Source organism: Mya arenaria, chromosome 2 (assembly GCF_026914265.1).
Source record: "Mya arenaria isolate MELC-2E11 chromosome 2, ASM2691426v1".
Lineage (NCBI taxonomy): Eukaryota > Metazoa > Mollusca > Bivalvia > Myida > Myidae > Mya > Mya arenaria.
The window spans coordinates 69,231,104-69,252,713 of record NC_069123.1 but is presented as its reverse complement, the minus strand read 5'-3'; the positions used below and the strand labels follow the sequence as shown (position 1 = coordinate 69,252,713).

The 21,610-nt window shown below is 35.0% G+C and overlaps 1 protein-coding gene across 19 annotated transcripts in view; it reads right to left on the bottom strand.

Moving 5' to 3' along the window:
- LOC128211686 (collagen alpha-1(XIII) chain-like) overlaps positions 1–21,610 on the bottom strand; it is a 37,302-nt gene that overhangs the window by 14,133 nt on the left and 1,559 nt on the right. For 16 of the 19 annotated variants that reach the window (XM_052916816.1, XM_052916720.1, XM_052916807.1 and 13 more), the window contains exons 2-11: positions 18,214–18,292; positions 6,989–7,023; positions 5,733–5,774; positions 4,589–4,615; positions 4,344–4,379; positions 3,400–3,468; positions 2,578–2,673; positions 1,500–1,616; positions 1,272–1,298; positions 1,096–1,122 (exon numbers count right to left, since the gene is read on the bottom strand). In XM_052916816.1, the coding sequence (XP_052772776.1) occupies positions 1,096–1,122; positions 1,272–1,298; positions 1,500–1,616; positions 2,578–2,673; positions 3,400–3,468; positions 4,344–4,379; positions 4,589–4,615; positions 5,733–5,774; positions 6,989–7,023; positions 18,214–18,292 (555 nt within the window). Of the gene's footprint in view, positions 1–1,095; positions 1,123–1,271; positions 1,299–1,499; positions 1,617–1,916; positions 1,992–2,577; positions 2,674–3,399; positions 3,469–4,343; positions 4,380–4,588; positions 4,616–5,732; positions 5,775–6,595; positions 6,623–6,988; positions 7,024–18,213; positions 18,293–21,610 lie in introns of all 19 variants that reach the window. The other 3 variants (XM_052916736.1, XM_052916727.1, XM_052916753.1) reach the window with 3 other exon arrangements.

Sequence of the window (21,610 nt, the reverse complement as noted above, 5' to 3'; positions counted from 1 at the left end):
GAACAAAGTTCCTGATTAAAATGTTAAAAAGGGGGTATTCCAAATGCAACGATGAAACAGAACAAAGTTCCTGATTAAAATGTTAAAAAGCGAGTATTCCAAATGCAACGATGAAACAGAACAAAGTTCCTGATTCAAAGGTAAAACGAGACAGAGATTCGAAAGTAAAACGAGACAGAGATTCGAAAGTAAAACGAGACAGAGATTCGAAAGTAAAACGAGACAGAGATTCGAAAGTAAAACGAGGGAGTATTCCGGATTCAAAGTGTGAGAAAGAACAGGGTTCCGGATTCAAAGATAGAAAAGGGAGAGAATTTTAGTCCCGGATGCGAAGAAAAGAGACAAGAGAGTTACGGATACACAGAAAAAAACGGGACACGGCTAATTAAATTAAAAGATGAAGCAGTATAACGTTTGAAGAAAAAGTCGGATAACGTAAATCATGTCTGAATGAAAAAAAAGGGAAGGACAAGTTATGTTATGTGGCAATTTCTTGACAAAGAATGACGCACTCGAATCATATAATCAAGATTCAAATGTGACAAAATATCAATTAGCTATACACATGCCTGTCATGCAGGAGGGTCAAATTCAAACAAATACGTTGTAAATCAACGGACGGAAACATGCTGTAATAATGTTATATTTTTTACATGCATGAAAACATGTGTGCATTCCAATTTGACAGTTAAACCGTTTGTTTCTTTCTTTTATTCTTACATCAGAAAAAATAAAGTATTGTGAAACGTGACGAAAATGCTTGTTCCAATGATAAAACATCACCAACTGTTCCAAACAGAGCTGAATTGTATCTCTGACAAAAGATGCTCTTTTTGCCCAAATGTGTAAGCAACGTTATTGGAAATTGACTTCTTTTAAGCTTGGTTGTACTTTTTAAGTTATGTTCAAAATGAATATCTGCCAAGTGCTGTTAGATGTTTGTTCATAGTAAATAGCAAAATGACTAAATTTCAACAAAATTAGAAAAAAATCGCTTCCAACATAAAATTGGTGAAAAGGCCCCTTTAAAGCTTTATAGGATGTATTTTCCATTTAATTTAAGCATGAGTATAAAAAAACGTCAATAAAACTTACCGAATCTCCCGGGCGACCATCCCGACCCTGTAACACAAGAACCAATGCTTAAAAACAATCAATAATGTGAATGTGGCATTATTGTGATCACCTCATTATTAATCAATAAAAATATCGTGCATAAGCATTTCTGCGTAATTATATTTATAATAATTACAAAGATGCATATTACATACCGGTGGCCCTTGTGGTCCTTCGGGTCCCTGAAATGGAAAACAGACTTATGCTATATATTATACGCGTATGAATAGCTATTAAATAGGAACACTGGCGATAAACGCGCTTCGCTAAAATAGGTTAATGTTTTAAGAGCATGTATTCCGCGATGGAATTGAACAACAACATAATTCGAAACGAAATTGTTTGTTCTTGGCTTGTCGAACTTTAGAAGGGACCCGTCTTACCTGTGGTCCCTGTGGCCCTATTTCGCCGGGGACCCCGTCGAAACCCGGAAGTCCAGTTTCGCCCTGGGGACCAGTAGGACCTGGGGGTCCAGGCTTGCCCGGTTGCCCCGGTTCACCCTAATGGAAATAAACAACAAACACTTTGTTATATATAAATGTTGTACAATTTAAAGGTATAAACATATACTAACACTGCATGAGTGAACGGACTTGAGCTAAAATTGTTTTCGCATATATAACCATGTACTTTGAATTATAAGAATGATAATGCTAAAAAAAGTCCTAAATCGTGTAAATCAAACTTAGTTTTATTAAGCTGTATATTTTCGGTACATTTAAATGACTGAGTAAGCTATGCACGATATGTTACAAAATAAATCACACTTAAAATAATAACAGGCATAGAACATGCATGACCTTGAGTGTGTTTATTTTGGAATCGTCCCACTCTGATCCCAGTCCTCCTGGTAGCCCCTTGGGTCCGCGCTCACCCTTGGGACAAACAACATGCATAATCAAATGAAATGTACAGTCAAAAACATGCAAAACTAAACTCGAACAACCACAGCTCGTCCATAATACATTGATCCAGTGCATGCTGCTCAAGTATACGTTCGGCTGTGCACTTTCTTGAGGGAAGCGAAAAGTCAAAAGGCTGCTCCTGTTAAAATGCTTTATGATTCAACAATCCAAATATTACTTTTAACATGATACGTGCGAATTTGAGAATGCTATTACAAAATACCTTACTGTAGATAAGTATGGGTACATGCACTAACACCCCGAGTTTGCATATGCTCGATATGTTTTGCATTTTATGGATACTTATTCTTGTTTTTACATGCATATGTTATCACTTTGAGTATAAAAATTTGTATGAGCAGTCATTATTTCCAAAAAAAGAAAACGAATTTACATTAATTAATACTATAGTTCTGTACAAAAAAGTATGTGGAGTGGCAAACGAAAAATTACACCTGCAGAAAGAAATGTCAAAAAAGATCTATAACATCCAACCGAGTTGCGTGCATAACTCTATCAAGCCATAATTGCAGTCATGCCCAAAGCATTCATTGACCTTGATGGTGATAACTTCAAAGTTGGAATCCTTCAGGTTGACCAGGTCATACTTGTTACGGTCACTATCCAGCCGTATTGACCTCTTAGAGCCCGACTGTGAAGCAGATATGTATTTCAGTTGCGGTTTTAAATCATAACATATTAATATTATCCTTTGTGTTTTAGCAATTGAATAGTTTTACCGTGCTTTGATAAAATAAATGGGAAGTGTTCATTAATTATCGGGGAAGAGTCATTTAAAAAATAAGGTTGTTTTTTAACATTATTCGAGATAAGCATTGTGGGATGTACGTTTGGTTTAAAGACGCTCTAGCCTACTATGTACATCGACCCTAGTGATAGTATTAGTTGTGTTAGGTCGTGTAGCATAGTGCACAAACAAAATGTAACTCAGAGCTCAGAAGACGGAGACAAACATTTCAATTGGAAACATCTACACAATAAGTGATGGGCCATTGTAAGATCCAGATATACTTAAAACATACTGGATTCGGAAATGTATGATCCAGTTCGTTTGTGGTGTGTTTGTTATCGCATTTATTTATATACAAATTTGGTTAATCTGTTTATTAAAGTTAAATTTCATCTACAAAAAAGTAGAGAAAATGATTCCATATTTATTTCATATTTATATTTCACTCAAATTATGTCGTCATTCATGTCATCTGTTTTGTTTGTGTGTGTTTTTGCAATGTTCCAAATGATTATGCTAACAAAACATTGACTTTGATTAAAAAACGATATTAGACTATTTGTTTTAACAAAATGAATATGTGTAGGCCGGAATAGTCAAGATCCAAAACAAAATTACTATAATTACCTTTTCTCCCACGCCGTCGAAGCCCGGAAAACCGTCGTCCCCTTTTGTTCCTTTTTGCCCTTTGTCTCCCTGAAAGGTATATCATATAAGAATAAGACTACAGCACAGTCACAAGGAGAATGCATTAGTCTATCCCACCTCAGTTAGAACTCCCGCACAGCCAACCAAATACTCATGCCAATGCCACAATAGTAAGGACTGCCTAACATACATAAAATACGCATCAGTCTATGCCACACCAGTTAGGACTGCCGCACAGCCACCAAAATACGCATCAGTCTATGCCACCTCAGTCAGGATTGCCTTACAATCACCATATTCGTATCAGCCTATGCCACCTCAGTAAACATAGCCTCACATTCGATAATACGCACCAGTCAATACCATATCGGTTAGGATTGCCTCACTGCCATAAAAAAATCGCATAAGTCTATGCCACCTCAGTAAGAATTGCCTCATAGCCACAAAAGTACGCATCATTCTATGCCACTTGAGTTCGAAATACCACACAGTCACAAACGTCCGCACCAGTCTTTGCCACAACAGCTAGGATAACCACCCACCCACAAATATACGCATCAGTCTTTGCCAACTCAGTGAGGATAGCCTCACATCCACAAAAATACGCATCAGTCTATGCCATCTTAGTAATGTCTGCCTCACGGTCACACAAAAACGCATCAGTATATTTCAGCGCAGTATAGTCTGACTCTCTTTTTTGTTTGGCTTAATACGGTAGTAACAGCAACTATATAATATATGATATACGTTATACGTGCTTAATATTAGCCCATTATCGGAATGTGTTGGTGCCTTACATGTTTATGAAATGGTGAGAGTGAGAAAAGCAACTCTTATTAGTATCTGTGTACTATATAGCAATTCATAGAAATAACAATAAGGAGAATATTTTTTTCCAAAAAGGTGAAAAGAATTATATTTACCATGTCTCCTTTGGAGCCCTTTGGACCAACCATACCCTAAAATTAAAACACCAGTGAGATATAGGTCAACCTGCAGACAAATATATTTTATGAAACGAGCTTAAAAAATTTCATAAAATAACTAACGAGGTTGTCCCACTGTTTAAACATTAGATTAGTAATATCTTCATGATCATTACTTCTTTGTCTGTAAACCTCAGCGACAACATAAGTATTTGAATAAAGCCTCCAAAAACTGTTATTACCATTTGACCGTCAAAACCCATTGGACCCTGAAATTCAAACAAAACACGTTTTAGCTAATGCTGTATTTTCTTGTATTTCATTTAAATAAAATGTAACACATTTAACATAAATACTAAGCTCATGCTTTTCTAAAAAAATGCTTTAAAAGATTTTCTGGAAGCAAAATAAAATATTTTGAAAATTAATTGAACTTAAAGGGAATTTGCATTCGAAAACTATAAAAGTAAGAATTAAGTTAACATAAAACAGTTATAAAATTAATACGAAACAGAACCCAATAAGCGACGTTAAATCAAACGAGCAGAACAGTTTAGAACTGAAAGAGTTTTCATCTATAGGCGAACTGATTTCTATACTTGAACACGACATGTCAAAATATAAACACTTACATTTTGAAAATTTGGTATACATATTATTATACGCATGCATCTTACTGTGCACGCAACGTCTGCGCAAGCATTCGTATCATATCAGCATGTTACACAAGACATGCTAGACATTTAATGATTTATGAAAGGTTAAACTAAATGTATAAAAGTAGAGCTGGTTAATAGTCCATGCATAGCATTTGCATGTCATTTGTGGATAAATCATTTCGAATGAAGGCATCTTGGTAGAGGACAAATACTGGAAATGGACCATGTTACAGGAGATGGACCATGTTACAGGAGATGGACCATGTTACTGGAGATGGACCATGTTACAGGAGATGGACCATGTTAAACATGCTTTTGTACTGGGTTGAAATTCGGTATACAATGAAAAGGTTTTGTAAGCTTTGCAATTCTTTACAATATCTTTAACGTCCATTTATACATTGATTCATGAAAAGGAGATTCATTTGCATAAGTTGTAGAAAATAATAGTAAATGCTAATATACAATATACTAAATACATAAAACATACGTCGCTACATGTATATGAGGTTTTAATATGTTAAGTTGGTTATATACATAATCTATTGCTCCTTGCAAGTGACATTCTGACACATCATTGTAAAGGTGATTCATACGTGTTAATGTTTTACGTCCTCCCCAAACGTATGAAGAACAAACGAGGCAGCATGCGTAATCGTGACGTTGAAAAGTGTTACTATTAAGAAAAATAAGGACATTCTCGATCTTTAATATCTAAGAGACTGACCGGAAAGCCAGGGTAGCCCCTTTCCCCTTTTGTTGATGTACCCTGCAATTTCGAAAACACCTACAATTTCAATATTCAAAGCTGACATACGCAGGCATGCGGGTCGATTTTGACGTTGGAACAAGCGGTCTAGATTTTCATATTCTAGAAAACAAAAGTGCGATGTCTAGTTAAAATATATTGATATCAAATTATATTTCTAAAGTTGTAACATGCATGTTTTTTTTATATTACAATTTCATCCATAAAAATAGCTGCACCAACTCTATACAAACATAACACACAAATGAACAAGCAAAGGGCGTACGAAAAAATCAACGTTAGAAGCATATGGGTTAAAACCGGATCCCTGAAACTCGCGTACGTTGTCTCGACACATATTAATAATAAAAGTAGCTTGTACAGGGTGAGGAATCACGTGACTTAAATGGGTTCTCTCATAAGTCATCACGGGTCACCATCGATGTAAACAAACAAGTGAATGAAGTTAATTTCTAAATAACTTTTTTTTTTACAGAAAATATATGAAAATATATCTTAGCCTTTAAAAGACTATGCTATTTTCTGCTTCTACACGTGTGAAATATAAGATTTTCTTGTAAAACAGTGATGCAATCCTTCGCCAAAAGTTTGTAGATTGGTGCAGCCTTAAACATTCCTTGAGATGGATTGCATCATAAAAATACGACACGTGATTCCTTACCCTATCTACGATCACACAAGAACCATAATTTGCGACATACATCGTATAAATATTAATATATATATTATGTATATTGGAAGCACAGTTGAATAAACTTGGTATTTTTATTGACATAAGCATTTCTGGTTATATACTACATGTATGTAAAGCGTCTGACTACCGGATATCCATTGTCTCCACGAAGGCCCTGCAAACAAGCATTTCGAATAAACAACGAGACATTGAATAAAAACCAAGACACATGCAACAAACATGAACAATTGTCGCACACATTTGTCAGTCTTCCCTATGTTGTTGTCAATAATCAGGTAACTTCATAAATGTATTGCAATTTGATGGAAATTTTCAGCATTCTGCAGTTAAGATCTCATAGATTATGGTCCACACAATAATTTATATCTTGTTCGGAGGATAAAATGCACATATTTTTCAGATAATGCGAAACCTGTGTTTTTTTTTAATCGACCACTCATATTGGTAAAACATTTCATGTTTACTGATTTCAGTTTTTCTCACTTTTTCTCTTAAGGTGATAATTTAAAAACATACAGACCGTTTCACCCTTGTCGCCCTTCGGTCCCTGAGGCCCTGAAAATATAAATAATGTGTCGACTGTATGAACCAGCAACTGTTTTCCTTTGACACCATGCCAGAACGACAAGTATATATCACAAAATTAAACTAGGGTTATCACAGATGTAATGAATGCCACAGGAAGCAGAAATACCCAAAATGTGTTTTAGAACAAACATGAACATTTGCATCATACAACTGACTCAATATGCTTGTCAAGTTTCATGGGAGTATTTGCAATATTTTTAGAGGTATATACGACACACAAGATTTGTAAGACCATGTTTACTACGTTAAGAACAATTATTGGACAGAGGGAATGTCAAACGTGTACCCGTGCGCAACTACCCATACCGACAGAAATTCCGATGAAGGTACATACGTGTAGGTGCATTACGTTTTGAGAATCAAGCGACATATAGTACAGTCATTGTTTTTTTTAAGTCAAGTGCCATAACTATGGTTGGACCGTGTGAAATTTATGCACACTGTCCATGATGACAAATAGTTCGTTATGTTTCATGAGTGTAGGTGTACTAATTTTGGAGAATCATATGACGCAAGATCAGTTTTTATTAAGTCAATGGCAACTACTCTCGTTAGACTGCGTGGAATAAAAAATATGCCAGGTCTTCATTTATGTAAACCATCATTCCTAAGAAGGTCCGTGAACTTAGGTGCAATAGTTTAGGAACTACGTGCCACAAAATATATTCGTGACGTGACTCGACCGAACGTGACATGAAATGACGTGATACGCCACAACAAACTCAACCCCTCTATATCCTTTATATCTAGCGTTATATTATCTCTGGTGTCATAACTACGAGCATTTGAGTGGCAAACTATTTCTATGTTTTCCTAGTGCATTCCCAATATAACTGTCTAGCCATGTCTTTTTTATTCACAGACCATTTAAATTAACAAATTGTGTAAGCACGTGAGCTCCATGATAGTGTGTGTCATACAAATTATCAGAACATTACCAAAGATTGCCAGCGGCAAGATAACGATATCACTCCATGAGCAGTGACCCAGGCCACTGGGAGATTGCGTATATCTTTATTACTTATATTATTCATTATACAAGTACACATCCCCATTGCAAGCTAATCACAGAATGTTAACTGATGTCATGGTTATTGCAAAACACAAAGTTTTAATAATGTCACTTATAGGACCAATGATTTCAGAGGAGTTTAAGCAATAAAACTTAAAACACACGCAGTATAAAAATCTAATCTCCGAAATCGAAAAAAAACGTAAATCTATTAAAAGCTTGTATTCCACTTGTATCTGACCAAACGATTTTCCAGACAAATTAAACTGTCAATAGGGCACTATGAAAATATAGGTTTAATGTTGAACATATCAAGGAACATGGCAGTTTACAGGTTTGTAGTCCATCTTGGAGGAATCTGGCTTTTTTTTTTGCCTTATCTTACAGATATCACGCTTAGATAGCCAGTTCATCAATAGATAGAGTAACCCTGAAACAAACGGGTATATAACAAAAACATTAACATTTAGACAGCTGTTATTTGGATGTCTGACTTTTTGCTATGATAGCAAAATGCCATTTTGCTCCCCCAAAAAATCGAGATACAATTTTTTTTATTTTATTGGACAAAAAAAACCTTCTTAGTTAATCAAAACAGTCTCAGTTGCAGATGTGTACATGTTTAGTAATCCTGTTTGACCTAGTAATATAAAAAAAATGACTTGCCGTCACTCAGCAGTGTATGACGTTAACTTCACTTTCTTTTCATGAGTGTTTATTCATCTACGGATGAAAGCGTAAAGTTTACATAAAGAAAGTTTTTAAAAATACAAAACGCGTTTGTGTGCTTTTTTATATAAATACCTAGTTATATACAATGAAAAAAGTACTATTGTGTTGGTCAAAAGCGGATTGAAAGTATGACAAAGGATTTAGGTACTGAACACGTAACTTTAGAAGCGATTAGAAATATACGAGATATACAATATCCGCGCAAGATTACTTGACAAGTCTAGCACATTTAATAGCAATCTGGCATCATGTTAATTGAATTTTGATATGTGCAAAGCTAGCGTTTAACATGCAGTGAAAACCATGAAACAGCTGGTCTAAGAAATCTGGTTCTGTAGATGCGAGATCTTGGTTACGGTGCACATTCCTATTAATATTAAATTCTTCACCTGTCAGAGGAAACGTCTCTGTCATTATTATAATCCATATTATATAAAGTTATGTTTTTTTAACTGGGAATTGTATGTTATAAAAAGTTGATCAACAGTTACCAATGTTCATGTCGATTTCTTCAATACTTAAATGGTTAAATAATTTAACCCTCTTCAGTTTATAGTAACTGATATGGTAGAAACAAAAAGGTGGATGCAAACAGAGCAGGGAAGACAAGATGGTGCTTCAGTAATTAAACAACCCATCTAAACACACCGTAACATACGGTAATGTGCACCTAGTTTTAACATACGGCGATATACCTTATTACCACATGCCAATGAAAGACTCAAATGAGTTTATGATTTGTAGGAAGAACAAATGTTATTTCTACATAAATTGTTGATACAACATTCTGACAAAACTACTCATCCATTCGGAAAGAGCAGATTGGCAATCCATTCAACTAGTTCTGCTAAGTCGATTAGAATTAAGTTTTCTTAGTTTTCTGTAACAAAATATAAACAAACTCTTTACAGAGGGGAATGGATACTTAAGGCGGGAAAACATGCGTGAAACCAACATCAATCTGTCAGTCGAATTCTGCCAGGTATATCAAGTGCTTTTACCATCTTAAGCATCCGTGACATGGAAGACCAAAGAACACCGGAAGTGAAGGTAAATTAGCAAAACAGTACATCTGATATTGATAAATTTACAAGAAAAAATGTTACACAATATGTTTATGATTAAGTTAATGATTACTTTGAAAGCTAGCGAAACTTGTTATTTTAGAGACAATATCTAAATATCATATTATGTAGTTTTTCTCAATAACTCTGAATTCTAGATTTAGTTTTCTTTTCTATAACTTTATTACATAAACAAGAAAAAAACCCAAAACAGTTTGAAAGGACAATAAAGAATTTAAGTAGACTCGTTTTACAGATTAATGTGACATTTTCAAATCTAAATCTAAAAGCTAAATCGAACAAAACAACAGAGCAGATAATAGAATAGGTACTACAGGGGTAACAACAGACGTCAAACTCTAAAACGACCCTGTGTAGAGTCACAAGGTTGTGTCCTAAAAAAACTCTACACAAAACAAAACAGACTACACATGCATTACAATATCATGGTTACTACATACTTATTGTGGTAATTTAACCGCTTTAACAAATAGAAAGGTTACTGGATTGAAACGGTCAGTGGAGTATGTGGATTTATTTTTTAGTTAAACTGGTTTTCGGCCGCCAAACTGTACTAACCACTGATAATAAGGATGGTAAGGATGAATTTCTGGTGTCCAAGCTCAAACCGTTCGACGACAATGGTACCAACATATTATCAAACTATGTTGCTCATTTACCTTAACTTACACGTTCGAAACAACTTTGAAGTCATGATCGTCTTTACAAATTTCATTAGCACCAATTCCGATTAGATTTATTGTATACACATTTCTTTGCTGTTCTGCTCCAGGTTCATATGTAGTCCAACATCAAATGCATATCAAGACATTTTGCAACATTTGCATATGACTGCGTATATTTGAAGTATGCATCTAACCATTTAACAAAACGAAAGTTGTTATTGATGCAATAGTCGAGAAACCATAATGTGTACCATATGCAAGAGTAAGGCTTCAATAAAAGAACACATTGTACGTTCATGTGAACGACTTGTTTCAAATTATCTCGGCATTCACAGATCAACCCCTGCCAATACACTCTACGTTTCCCCGCCATAAAACACAGTAACATGCCATAAATTGAGCATATAAACGATAAAACAAGTGAGAGACGGCTATAGAAAACACATAATATCACTTGGCTTTATCGTTCCTTATTAAATGTTCTTTAAATCAAAACTTATGCCAATTTTTATTAACACAAAAGTGATTTACCACCCAAGTTTTTCAATCAAAAATAACAGTTTAATACTGAAATATGTTCGAGTTGCGATGTCATCATTATCATAATCATAAAACATTAAAACCAATTGTCATTTTTATTACTATAATTATTTGTTGCCTTTATAGTTGTTTTAAGTCTTTGCCATGTTCTCTTTGTATGATTTAAGTAGATCAAAGTTAAGTTGTTTTGTTTTTGGGTTTATCCTTGAGGTTTAGTTTCATTCAAATAAACTGACTTTAGTACTTCAATGTTTGGATTAAATGCATATCATTGCTCAATAATTCACAATTACAGTTTTTGTCATGTGCGGTAATATATTGATATTAAGTTTAAGGTCTAATTCCCCTAAATTTACATTTTAAAGGGAAAAATACTTTGTTCTCATGTGTCATCAAGTCATATTCATTTTAACACTCGACATATCGCAAATGGCGATGGTCAAATGTATAACAATGGCCAATGGTCCATGAACTTGGTTTTAAATGAAAAAGTGTATATAAATTGTAGCTTCCATGATTTTTTATCATTACGTACTGACATCACAGATTCAGCTAAATAAACAATTTGTATTAACTAGCTGTAGGTCTATGGCAATATCCCAGTTTCAATTCTAAAACCGTTAATTCTTTCGTTGCTATCAAAGTGATTGAATGTGCTTATTGACGAGACCAATAAATTATGGTTGTCAAGACAGGCCCTGTGATAATACCAGATTGGAATGCGTGTGATCGTTCTTCCGCGCCTGCGCAATATGACCCTGGGGTAGGTAACATCCTCTCAGACTGTGTAAACAATAAAAAACTTCCTGCAAAAGATATTTCAGATGCTCTAAACTTGTTTGCAAATTTGAACTGACGTCTGGCGCAGTTTACTACGATTTATATGTTTTCTAAAATTTCCTCTAACATTTCATGCTTTATAGGTGAATGAGCGTTGTTCATTGGGAAATACATTCAACAGGTGAACAAAAATCAACCGATGTTGGGTATCAATCATTAAAATATCATATACTATTGTGTACGTACTTCAGAAGGTTTTAATGTATTTAGAATTAAGGTTATTTTTAATCAATACTTAATTTACCTATACAAGTGTAAAAGAAAAATAACAAACATTTATTGACTCTTTTTCGAATATGATTTTATTTAAATTATACATTTCTTTTAGTCAAGGTTTATTCAAAAGTGCCTCATTAGTTATAGAAGAAAATATAAAAACACGACTCCGCTTTCAGCGTTCTGTACAAACACGGACGTGCTCTGGTATGGATGCCTTTATTGTTTTTTTGTTTATTTGAGTTTATCAAGGTCTGCCCGCGCCCATTGGCTACATTATGGCTTGACTCAGCCGTGATGCCATCACGACTTAAATTGTGTTTTAAATGCCATAAGTGATATGAGATAGAAGTGACAGCAACTTTAAGAAACAAAGTGAGATACAAGACTAGTGATCCGGGTGCGAACCCTAGCTCTTTGCGAATAGACCTCTTGGTTCTTTAACGTGCTCGGTGTAAAACACCGATACACGGGATACAACTTACCTGGGTTGACCATGTACTGAGTACACCATTTTTCCAAGCACTACCCTTTAAATGCCCAGCGCCAGGCAAGGGAGCTACTTGTACCAACTTTTAACGTCTTTCGGTATGACGCGGCCTGGGATCGAACCCAGCGGATGCCTTAACCACTAGGCCACGGAGACGGTCTTCTGGATGCCTTTAGTGTGAGTATTGAGTCTAATATCACTACAGTTAGTGTTTGATAACATCTTTATTAATTTTGTTTCTAACTGATAATAATATAAAGGTTAAATTAATGTATTGTACGTTAATATTATGGCACCAAAACATCGTTATTAATCGCATGATTTTACATTTAAATGTGCCATTCCAGTTTACCGAAGCACATGCAATACTATACTATTGTTTTTTCTCTTTTATTGAAAATACGAGTGCGTGAACCTTATCCTTCAATATGCCCAAACCAAGATCCTACAAACGAAACAAACGAAGATTTTGTTTAGAGACAATGAACACATGTAGTAGACACATAGGATGGTTTCAGTGGAACCAGAAAGGGGTTCAATGGATGGGGTTTAACCGCCTATGAACGTTCAGTTAAACCAGCAATGAGATCAAGGGATAATATTAACCGCCTATGAACGTTCAGTTAAACCAGCAATGAGATCAAGGGATAGGATTAACCGCCGAGGGACGTTCAGTAGATCAGCAAGGCGTTCAAGTAATTGGTAAAACCGCCTTGGAGCGTTCAGTAAAACCAGTAAGGAGATCAAAGGATGGGTAAAACCGCCTTGGAGCGTTCAGTAAAACCAGTAAGGAGATCAAAGGATGGGTAAAACCGCATCGGAATGTTCAGAGTGACCAGCAAGGTGTTGAACGGAAGGGTGAAACCGCCTTTGCACGTTCTGTGAAGCCAGCAAGGCATTCGGTACATGATTTGAACCGTCTGGTACGTTAGTTGACACCAGCAATGAGATGAAGGAATAGGTAAAACGGCATTGGAATGTTCAGTGAAACCAGCATGGAGTTCAGGGGACGGGGCTTACCCGCATCAGTACGATCAGTGGACTCAGCAATCTGATCAAGGGACGGGGTTACATTGCCCCTAAACGTTCAGTAAAACCATCAAGGTGGTCAAAGGCTTGGGTTTAACCGCGTTGGAACGTTCAATGAAACCAGCAAGAAGTTCAAGGGATAGGTTAAACCGCGCTCGAACGATCAGTGAAACCACCGGAGAGTTAAGTTAAACAAGCAAGGAGTTAAATATATTGGGTTAAGTCGCCTTGGCACGGTCAGTTAAACCTGCAAGTAGTTCAATGGATGTGTAATCGCCATGGCACGTTCAGTGAAAAAAGCAAGGAGTTCAAGATATGGGGTTAAGCGACCTTGAAACGTTCACTGAAACCAGCATTGAGCTCAGTGAAACCAGCAAGGCGTTCAAGTAACGGGGTTTAACCGCCTCGAAACGTTTAGTCAGATTAGCATGGAGCTCAAGAGATTGAGTAACTGCTAAGAAACGTTCAATGAAATCTGCAAGGCATTTAAGAGATAGCACTTGGTCGGTTTTCGAGTATCCAACTCCTCACTTACCCCAACATTGCATTAATTAATTAAGAAAGGATACAACTATTAGAGCCGACAACAACATGAAATCAGAAAAGGACAAGGTCGTCGAATTCCCTCATACTACTATTATTATTATTCAACGACAAGATACAGACAGCGTATTGCATGTATATATTCAGACCTTGAATGAACGTATAGTGTACTTATATTATAGATGGGGTGCTTCAGTTGTTGCTGGGGGATCAGCAGAACGGAAAATATAGAAACAAGGCGCCCGCGTACAATACCCCAATGCTTTTGTCGATAAGAAGCTTTAGTCTGGTGAATAATCTTTCAATTAATGAATCCTGACGGAGCAATGCTCCGATGAATACTCTTTTTCCTACTGGGCCAGACAATGTTACGCAATCCTAGTTTACTATAATGAGGTATCTATATTATGATTTATAAATTCTTCAGTATTGTATCGCAAATTTATATTGAAATTAAAGATAACATAAACACAATAACATAAATCTTTGGAGGAAACCTTGTTAGAGGAAGATAGAATAATCAAATATCATTTAAGTTTATGGCCTTTATGCTAAATATTTCTCCAGGGCTTATCAACTGCATGATAAATTTATCTTCGGGAAAATGATTAGGTCGGAATTGCACCTCTTGGTCTTCAGGTTTGCGAACTAAAGCAATTTAGAATAATAGGAAATGGCAAGCCAGATCCAGCAGAAACAAATTTATTTAATGAAGACAAATTAGCACAGTTGGTCCATAGAAAACTCTGAAGACCTCAGTTTCTGGGTATGAATGAACGGTCCACCAGCCAGGTGGATAAACAACAGTTTTCATAGCAGCTTAAACAGGCATTTCTCGCGCTTGTTAATAAGAACTCGATGATAGATTGTACCATTTTTTGTTTATTTTTGTCCAGAGTGAATAAAAAATTATATCTCTTTTCAAATATACCTGCTTGCTTGGATTAATAGACTTTTCTTTTTAATACACACATCTCAGTGTCTAAAGCATACTATTTTGTTATGAATATCGTATTATATAAAACTAAATATGTTACGAATGCAATATACTAGTTCGTGTAGAAAATCTAAGTACAGGTTTATAAATCGATGACAAAGAAAGACTATTCTAACAAGAAATAATGAACACAAAAAACCCCATGCAAACAAGTTTCACTCTCATTTTCAAAACAGCCATAATTATCATGTTTGAAGCACCAGCATGAACCCCACTATCTCGGGATAACGTGCTGTCTGACGGGCTATTTGAGGACAAGTTCGAGGGAAGCCAACACCAACATGGAACCTGCCCAGCTAATCCAGGGCATGTTTTCTTACTAAGGTTAAGCATCACACACTACATTGCGGTAATATTTTGTTCCGGATTACGAATCGTTGTAAGAGCGACTTATTCTGTAAACAGTTATTAACTAACACATGACTAAGAGCGCAATCACTCTTAGATTATGCCCAAATTACCACTTAAACGTTTTAATTTAATAGTTTAGAAGCGTGAAGGTATACCGAAATATATGCGTTCAAATATATGACCCAAATTAGGAGTTCATGTATGTACATCTACAGTATGTGCATGTATAACTCTACAGAAACCAATCTAAAGATCATAACAGTATACATACATATTTAGAACATTGGACAATAAGCTTGAACAATCAGTTTTAAGATTCATATGCATTACAATCTTTGTTGATTTGATTTCTACATTACTTATATATTGTGATTGGCATGTCATACATTTCATGGCCCATGATTGGAAATCATACTCATCTTATATATTTACACTATGTGTGTACTTCTGGAGATAAATTCGTAAAATGATTTATGTGCTCTCAGTAATTTACGGTTAAAGACAATAATCTCTATAACAAATGAAGCACAATTTTGCTATTTATTCTCATTCCATAGAAGACCTATTTCCACAAAGGATACAATAGCCGATTATCTCAAGGTATTCTACGTATGAATTAAGACAATTCATCATTTATCTTAGTATTCAAACGAGGAATTCTTGGTAGAATGGCGCCATTTGTTTATCCTCAATTCTGCATTTATGTCACTTTCATTAGTTTTTCATTCACTCATTATCATTATGAGGAAAGCTGAATATTTTGCATGTCAATTTTCTGTCATATTGTGATCTTTGCTAATGAATCGTTATTAAACAAACCATTCCGTTAGTTCTCCAACTGCTTCTATTCAAGGGCCTATGGCCACCGTGGACCATTCCTTAACTATTCAAGGGCCTATGGCCACCGTGGACCATTCCTTAGCTATTCAAAAGCCTATGGCCACCGTGGACCATTCCTTAACTATTCAAGAGCCTATCGCCACCGTGTGGAATGTATAACCTCATGACAGACCCACTTCGAAGCCTCATTTCCACGTGTTTTATGTAGATAGCTCAATTTACTCGGTACTTTCTCGTGATGGAATTTATTGAAATATGTCAACCACTTTCAAACTTAATAGGTTCAACATTATTGCCTGAATCAATTGCACCAAAACACGTGTTATTGTACCGCGCATCTTGTAAAATACGTTACGGTCTCGTACTGATACCTTGCTGCAAAAATGATTTGTAACACATTCTTTTAATTAGTGTGTACTAAACAAGACACACTGGTCCATTATCCGCTTATATAAAATGGATAAACAGTGTTAACGGTGTAAATTAGATTGTATTATACGTAATGGATGATCATCTCTTTTGCCAAGACCCGGTGCGACTTTGGTATTCACATTGTACACCTCCATCAGATGTTTCCTACAAGCCAGTGTAGGGATGGTGAAATCTCCTTGTGTTAAATTGCCAAAACTTCCCTTGCGCAATACAGGCGTGCCAAAAGTATGCTTATACCAGGAACAAATGGCGATGACAGAAAGCCATAATACATTCATCTAAACCATTTCTCAAAGTCATTTCATGTGTTTAAATCACCGAATAACTAGAATTCACCTCAGAAAGTTATGCACGCTTGTATTTTAGTGATATCTGGTTTAATGGGAACACAATTAACTTAGTTATTAGGAATTGAATATTCAAGAATAAAAAGCATATGTTCAAATTGTCAAACTAAAACTCTTCGATCAAATGTCACTTGGTACTTGTGATATTACCAATAGTACAAAAATAGATTATATATGTTTAGTCTATGCGAAGACCATTAACACATATTACAATTTAAAGTATATGTATATCAGTATCTATTAAGGTGGCACGCTTTACACACAGTATTTGCAAAGTCCGTTCATCTGAAATAGGATGTGGTAACTTGTTTAAACAATTGTAAAGATTCATTGCATTTCGAGACAATGAACAGGTTGCCCACACCAGACCATGGGCAGTTGTAGGTCACCTGGTCTGGCCAGGTGCGCTCTGGCCTCTTAGAACTACTTATAAGCCACGAACCCAGACCACTGAGCCAAGAAACATCTAAGAAATGTTTTAACGAGGTGTCTGGTTCCGAGCATACAGTGTAAATTCCCTGGGGTATATCAATGATATTGAATCTGATGGTTATGAATTTATTCATAGATTCAGAATGTTTAACAAGAAGAAAATTTCCTTTAGTTAGACATTAGTGTAAGACTTAAGTCAGAGCAAAGCCCACTTAATCAACACGTTTAATCATATGATTTTGTCTGCATGGCTGACATGAATTTTGCGTATTAAGCATGGTTTTAGTATTTATAACATCCGATCATTGGCGACAAGGAAACTATTTCCGGTATTCCGACCCCAACTTATTGTGTCCCAATTCCATGTAGAAAATATTTTTATTTTGATATTTTTGCAGTTATTCCGACACATGGTGAACAAAAATCACTATGAATTGCCATATTTTATTTCTACATAAAGGCATTTTCCTTGCATGGGATCGGTTTTTCTGAACGAGAAAATTCTAAAAGCATGCAAAATTTCCAAATGCCTTGGAAAAAAGTGAAACACATATACACTATCAAATTTGGTCTGGACCAACTTTACCCTTGTTAAGAACAACGTACCTGGTGGACAGGAGCACGCTTGTCTGGTAATCCTCTCCGTCTTCCGTCGTCCCTTCTCCTCATGTAGCTGTTCTAATCGCTGGAAAAACAACAAAAACTGTACACTAAGACATGTTGGAGAGAACGCATAAGGAAAACTGAACGTTTATCCTACATGTTCTTTTTAAAAAGCGCGGACCTCGCATTTTCCCGTTTGTGTCAAGTCCTCTAGTAAAGAATCGTTATTGTTTGACGATTAGAATTTTATAATTCTGAGTAAAGCTTAAACATTTTTCGAATTGACCTCTTAATGTACACTTGAATAATTAAGACGTTACCATTTCGGCTTTAACAAAAAATGATGTTATCATGTTTAAAGTTATAATTAAGTTTGTATGTTAGTCAGTTTCTTCCTTTTTATTGCATTCCTTCTTAATTAAAGTGAAAAAAAAAAAAAAAAAAACTTTTTTATGGAATGTTTACGATATAATGATATATATGTCATTGAATATGATGACTTATTTTTGGAAAAGTATTTTCTAATGTTTTAAAATGATTTCAACAAGTAGTATACATGATTCTCAAACACCCTTTTCCATTTAAAAAAAAAAGTTTTTGGATTTTTGTTATCGTATATTAGATCTCCTCGCAATACTTTCCGTGACTTCCAATAGGATTCATATGGCAATAAATTCAAGTTTCAAAGTGTTTGCAGGAAAAGTGTGCGTGATTGATTTATTCTTTTCTTGGAATAGTGCACTTCAAACATTAACACAGAAGTCTGTTTTTGACTTAACCTACACGATTGTTTTGAGAATTTTAACATAATTTTAGCGCGTTCTTTGAATATTCAATTGCCTTCTGAGGATGTACTTTGTGAACTAACACCAACATTAGGAGCACGCCCTCAACATTACAAACGCGATGGAATCAATTCAAATTGAGGCAATAAAACCTTAGAAAAATGTACCAGATCATTTAATAACGGGGCAATTTCAGAGTCATAACCTGCGCGGATGGCATGTGTTTTTATGTAACGGTAATGACATGTAACGTACACAAGTTTCTGGCACGGCATGAATGTTTATATCTGCTGAAATATAGATGCCAACACATAGTCTAATACTATGATTTAATATTTATAATAATGGATGGTACTAGAAGAGTAGTATGGTTTAATAGTATTATGCAGCATAAAAAATCTTAAAGCAAATAAAAGAGTTACATTGTTATATCAAACATACTTTTTTGAAAAAAAAAATGTCAAAGCGGCCATCTAAAAGTTAGATTTACACATTTCAACCCATCATTTCATTAAAAAAATCTTCCCTTCGATATTTTTCAGTGAATCCGTATGCTATGTGTGCAATTTTAGACGAGTACAAAACTAGTATCAAGAATTATTCTGAAACATTACCAGTATTCTTCCAAAATTTCTCCTATTTTGCCCTCTATATGCATGACAATATGTTTGCCTTTTTAACATGAGTCAAGGTCTATGCAACTGTTTCATGAAATTTTGGATGGTATTCTCCGTGATGATTAAATTACCCAGGCCAGAGACACTTGATATCATGTTATTATATTATGTCTCTGCGCAGGCCGACAGAAATGCACACGTGTAGGCATACCTAAGCGCTAGTGAAAAACAGATCATATAAAATATGAATAAACGCATGAAAGTAATTCATTCTGAGTACGTATTTGTTTAATAAACCATCATTTTGTAATATGCCTTCTTAACAAACTACAATAGATCAAAGGAATACACACGCAAAAAGAATGGCAACTTTATAGAATGTATTTCCGACAAATGTAACACCAAATCATAGGTGAAATGTTTAAGTTCAGTACACAAAAACCGCGTTTATATAAATATATAAATTCATTATAGGATACTTCTGTAAATTTAATGAAAAACAACAACAAACCAAAATGTAATATGTTAACTGATCTAAGCTGGTAATTGTCTGTGTCGTATTCTTTTATTAATTGTATGAGATGCCTTGGGTGTTTTGAACATTGCTCCACTGTTAAAGCAGCTTCATTGCTGAGCTTTCCCATGAAGTTTCCACTGCATTGTAAAAACTAGTTGTCATATGCAACTGTTAGTGTTTTATATTCGAAAGGTAAATTTGTTGTAATAATTTTGCCGATTATTTGTAGTTTTCTTATGATAAAACATTTGCGATGAGTAAGTTAATAGTGTGTCGTTAAATGCTTAATTATTTTTACTAGACATGGAGAAAACAAATCCGAACTTTATACTTTCATTCATACTTTTATAATACATAAAGGCTGTTTACCAACGGCGTTAAAGAAAAGAGTTCGTCTATTGCACCCTGTCTATAGACCGAGTAACTAGAGAAATACGAGAACCCCTATCAGTTGCCCAGTTTCCAACGTGACGTTAGCAGAGCGGAAAATATATGAACCTCCCGAAGAATATAATTTAGATTTATGTTAGTTTTATTATATACATTTCCTTGACATTTTCATGGCAAAATAATGTAAACTAATGAAGAAAATGAACGAGTCGCATCAGATCCAATGGAGTTAATCGCCTATTTATTTCGTTCCAAATTTTTAATTATTTTGATCCTCCTAGCTGTTACTGACTAGAATCAAAAAGCACGGTAGCAGGTGTTTCTATGCAGTCATTACTTATGTGAAATTTATGTGTAGTGTGTGAAGATGGCAACTAGCCGACGAATTTATTGGAACTAATAGAAATAAATGGATTCATATAATATCTAACAGATAATCAAGAGGAATCCGAGACTAATGGCATATGTTCTTCTGATAAAATGGTTTAACGTACGTTTATTGGATCCCATATTTTTATAAAAGAAGTTAGCGGAACATTTAGATGACGTCGAAACAATTTGGAATAATAATTAGTTTTGTGATAGTTTACGTTATCATTGCTGTAATCACATTTGGCAGCATTTATGCAAAAATATATGGAATGTTCCCACATAAAACAGGCATTTAATCAATTCAAAAACATTTGTATAAATATATATATATATATATACATGTTTACCTATATATCAGGTCCAAATACATCAGCTACATTTGGCGGTCATTTTTGTAATTGCTGGTGTGAGTGTTTCCGATGTTTTCCTTGTCGGAGAACTATGTTAAGTGCAATATAGTCTTTACATTTGATCGAACTCGAACCATAATTATAACAGGTTTTTTTTTATATTTCATGTTTTATCTACAAAAGGGATGACTCATGCGATCAATCATCGCTGGTTTCCTATTACCAGAATGTGTCCTTTTTTTCAAAGGTCCGGCACAATGAAATGTGGTATTTATTTCTAAGTCCTTAAAAGAACAGTTTCGTATGGAAAAAAACGCTATTTTTATGAGAATTTCATTGATAATAAATAAAAACGAATTGATTATATAT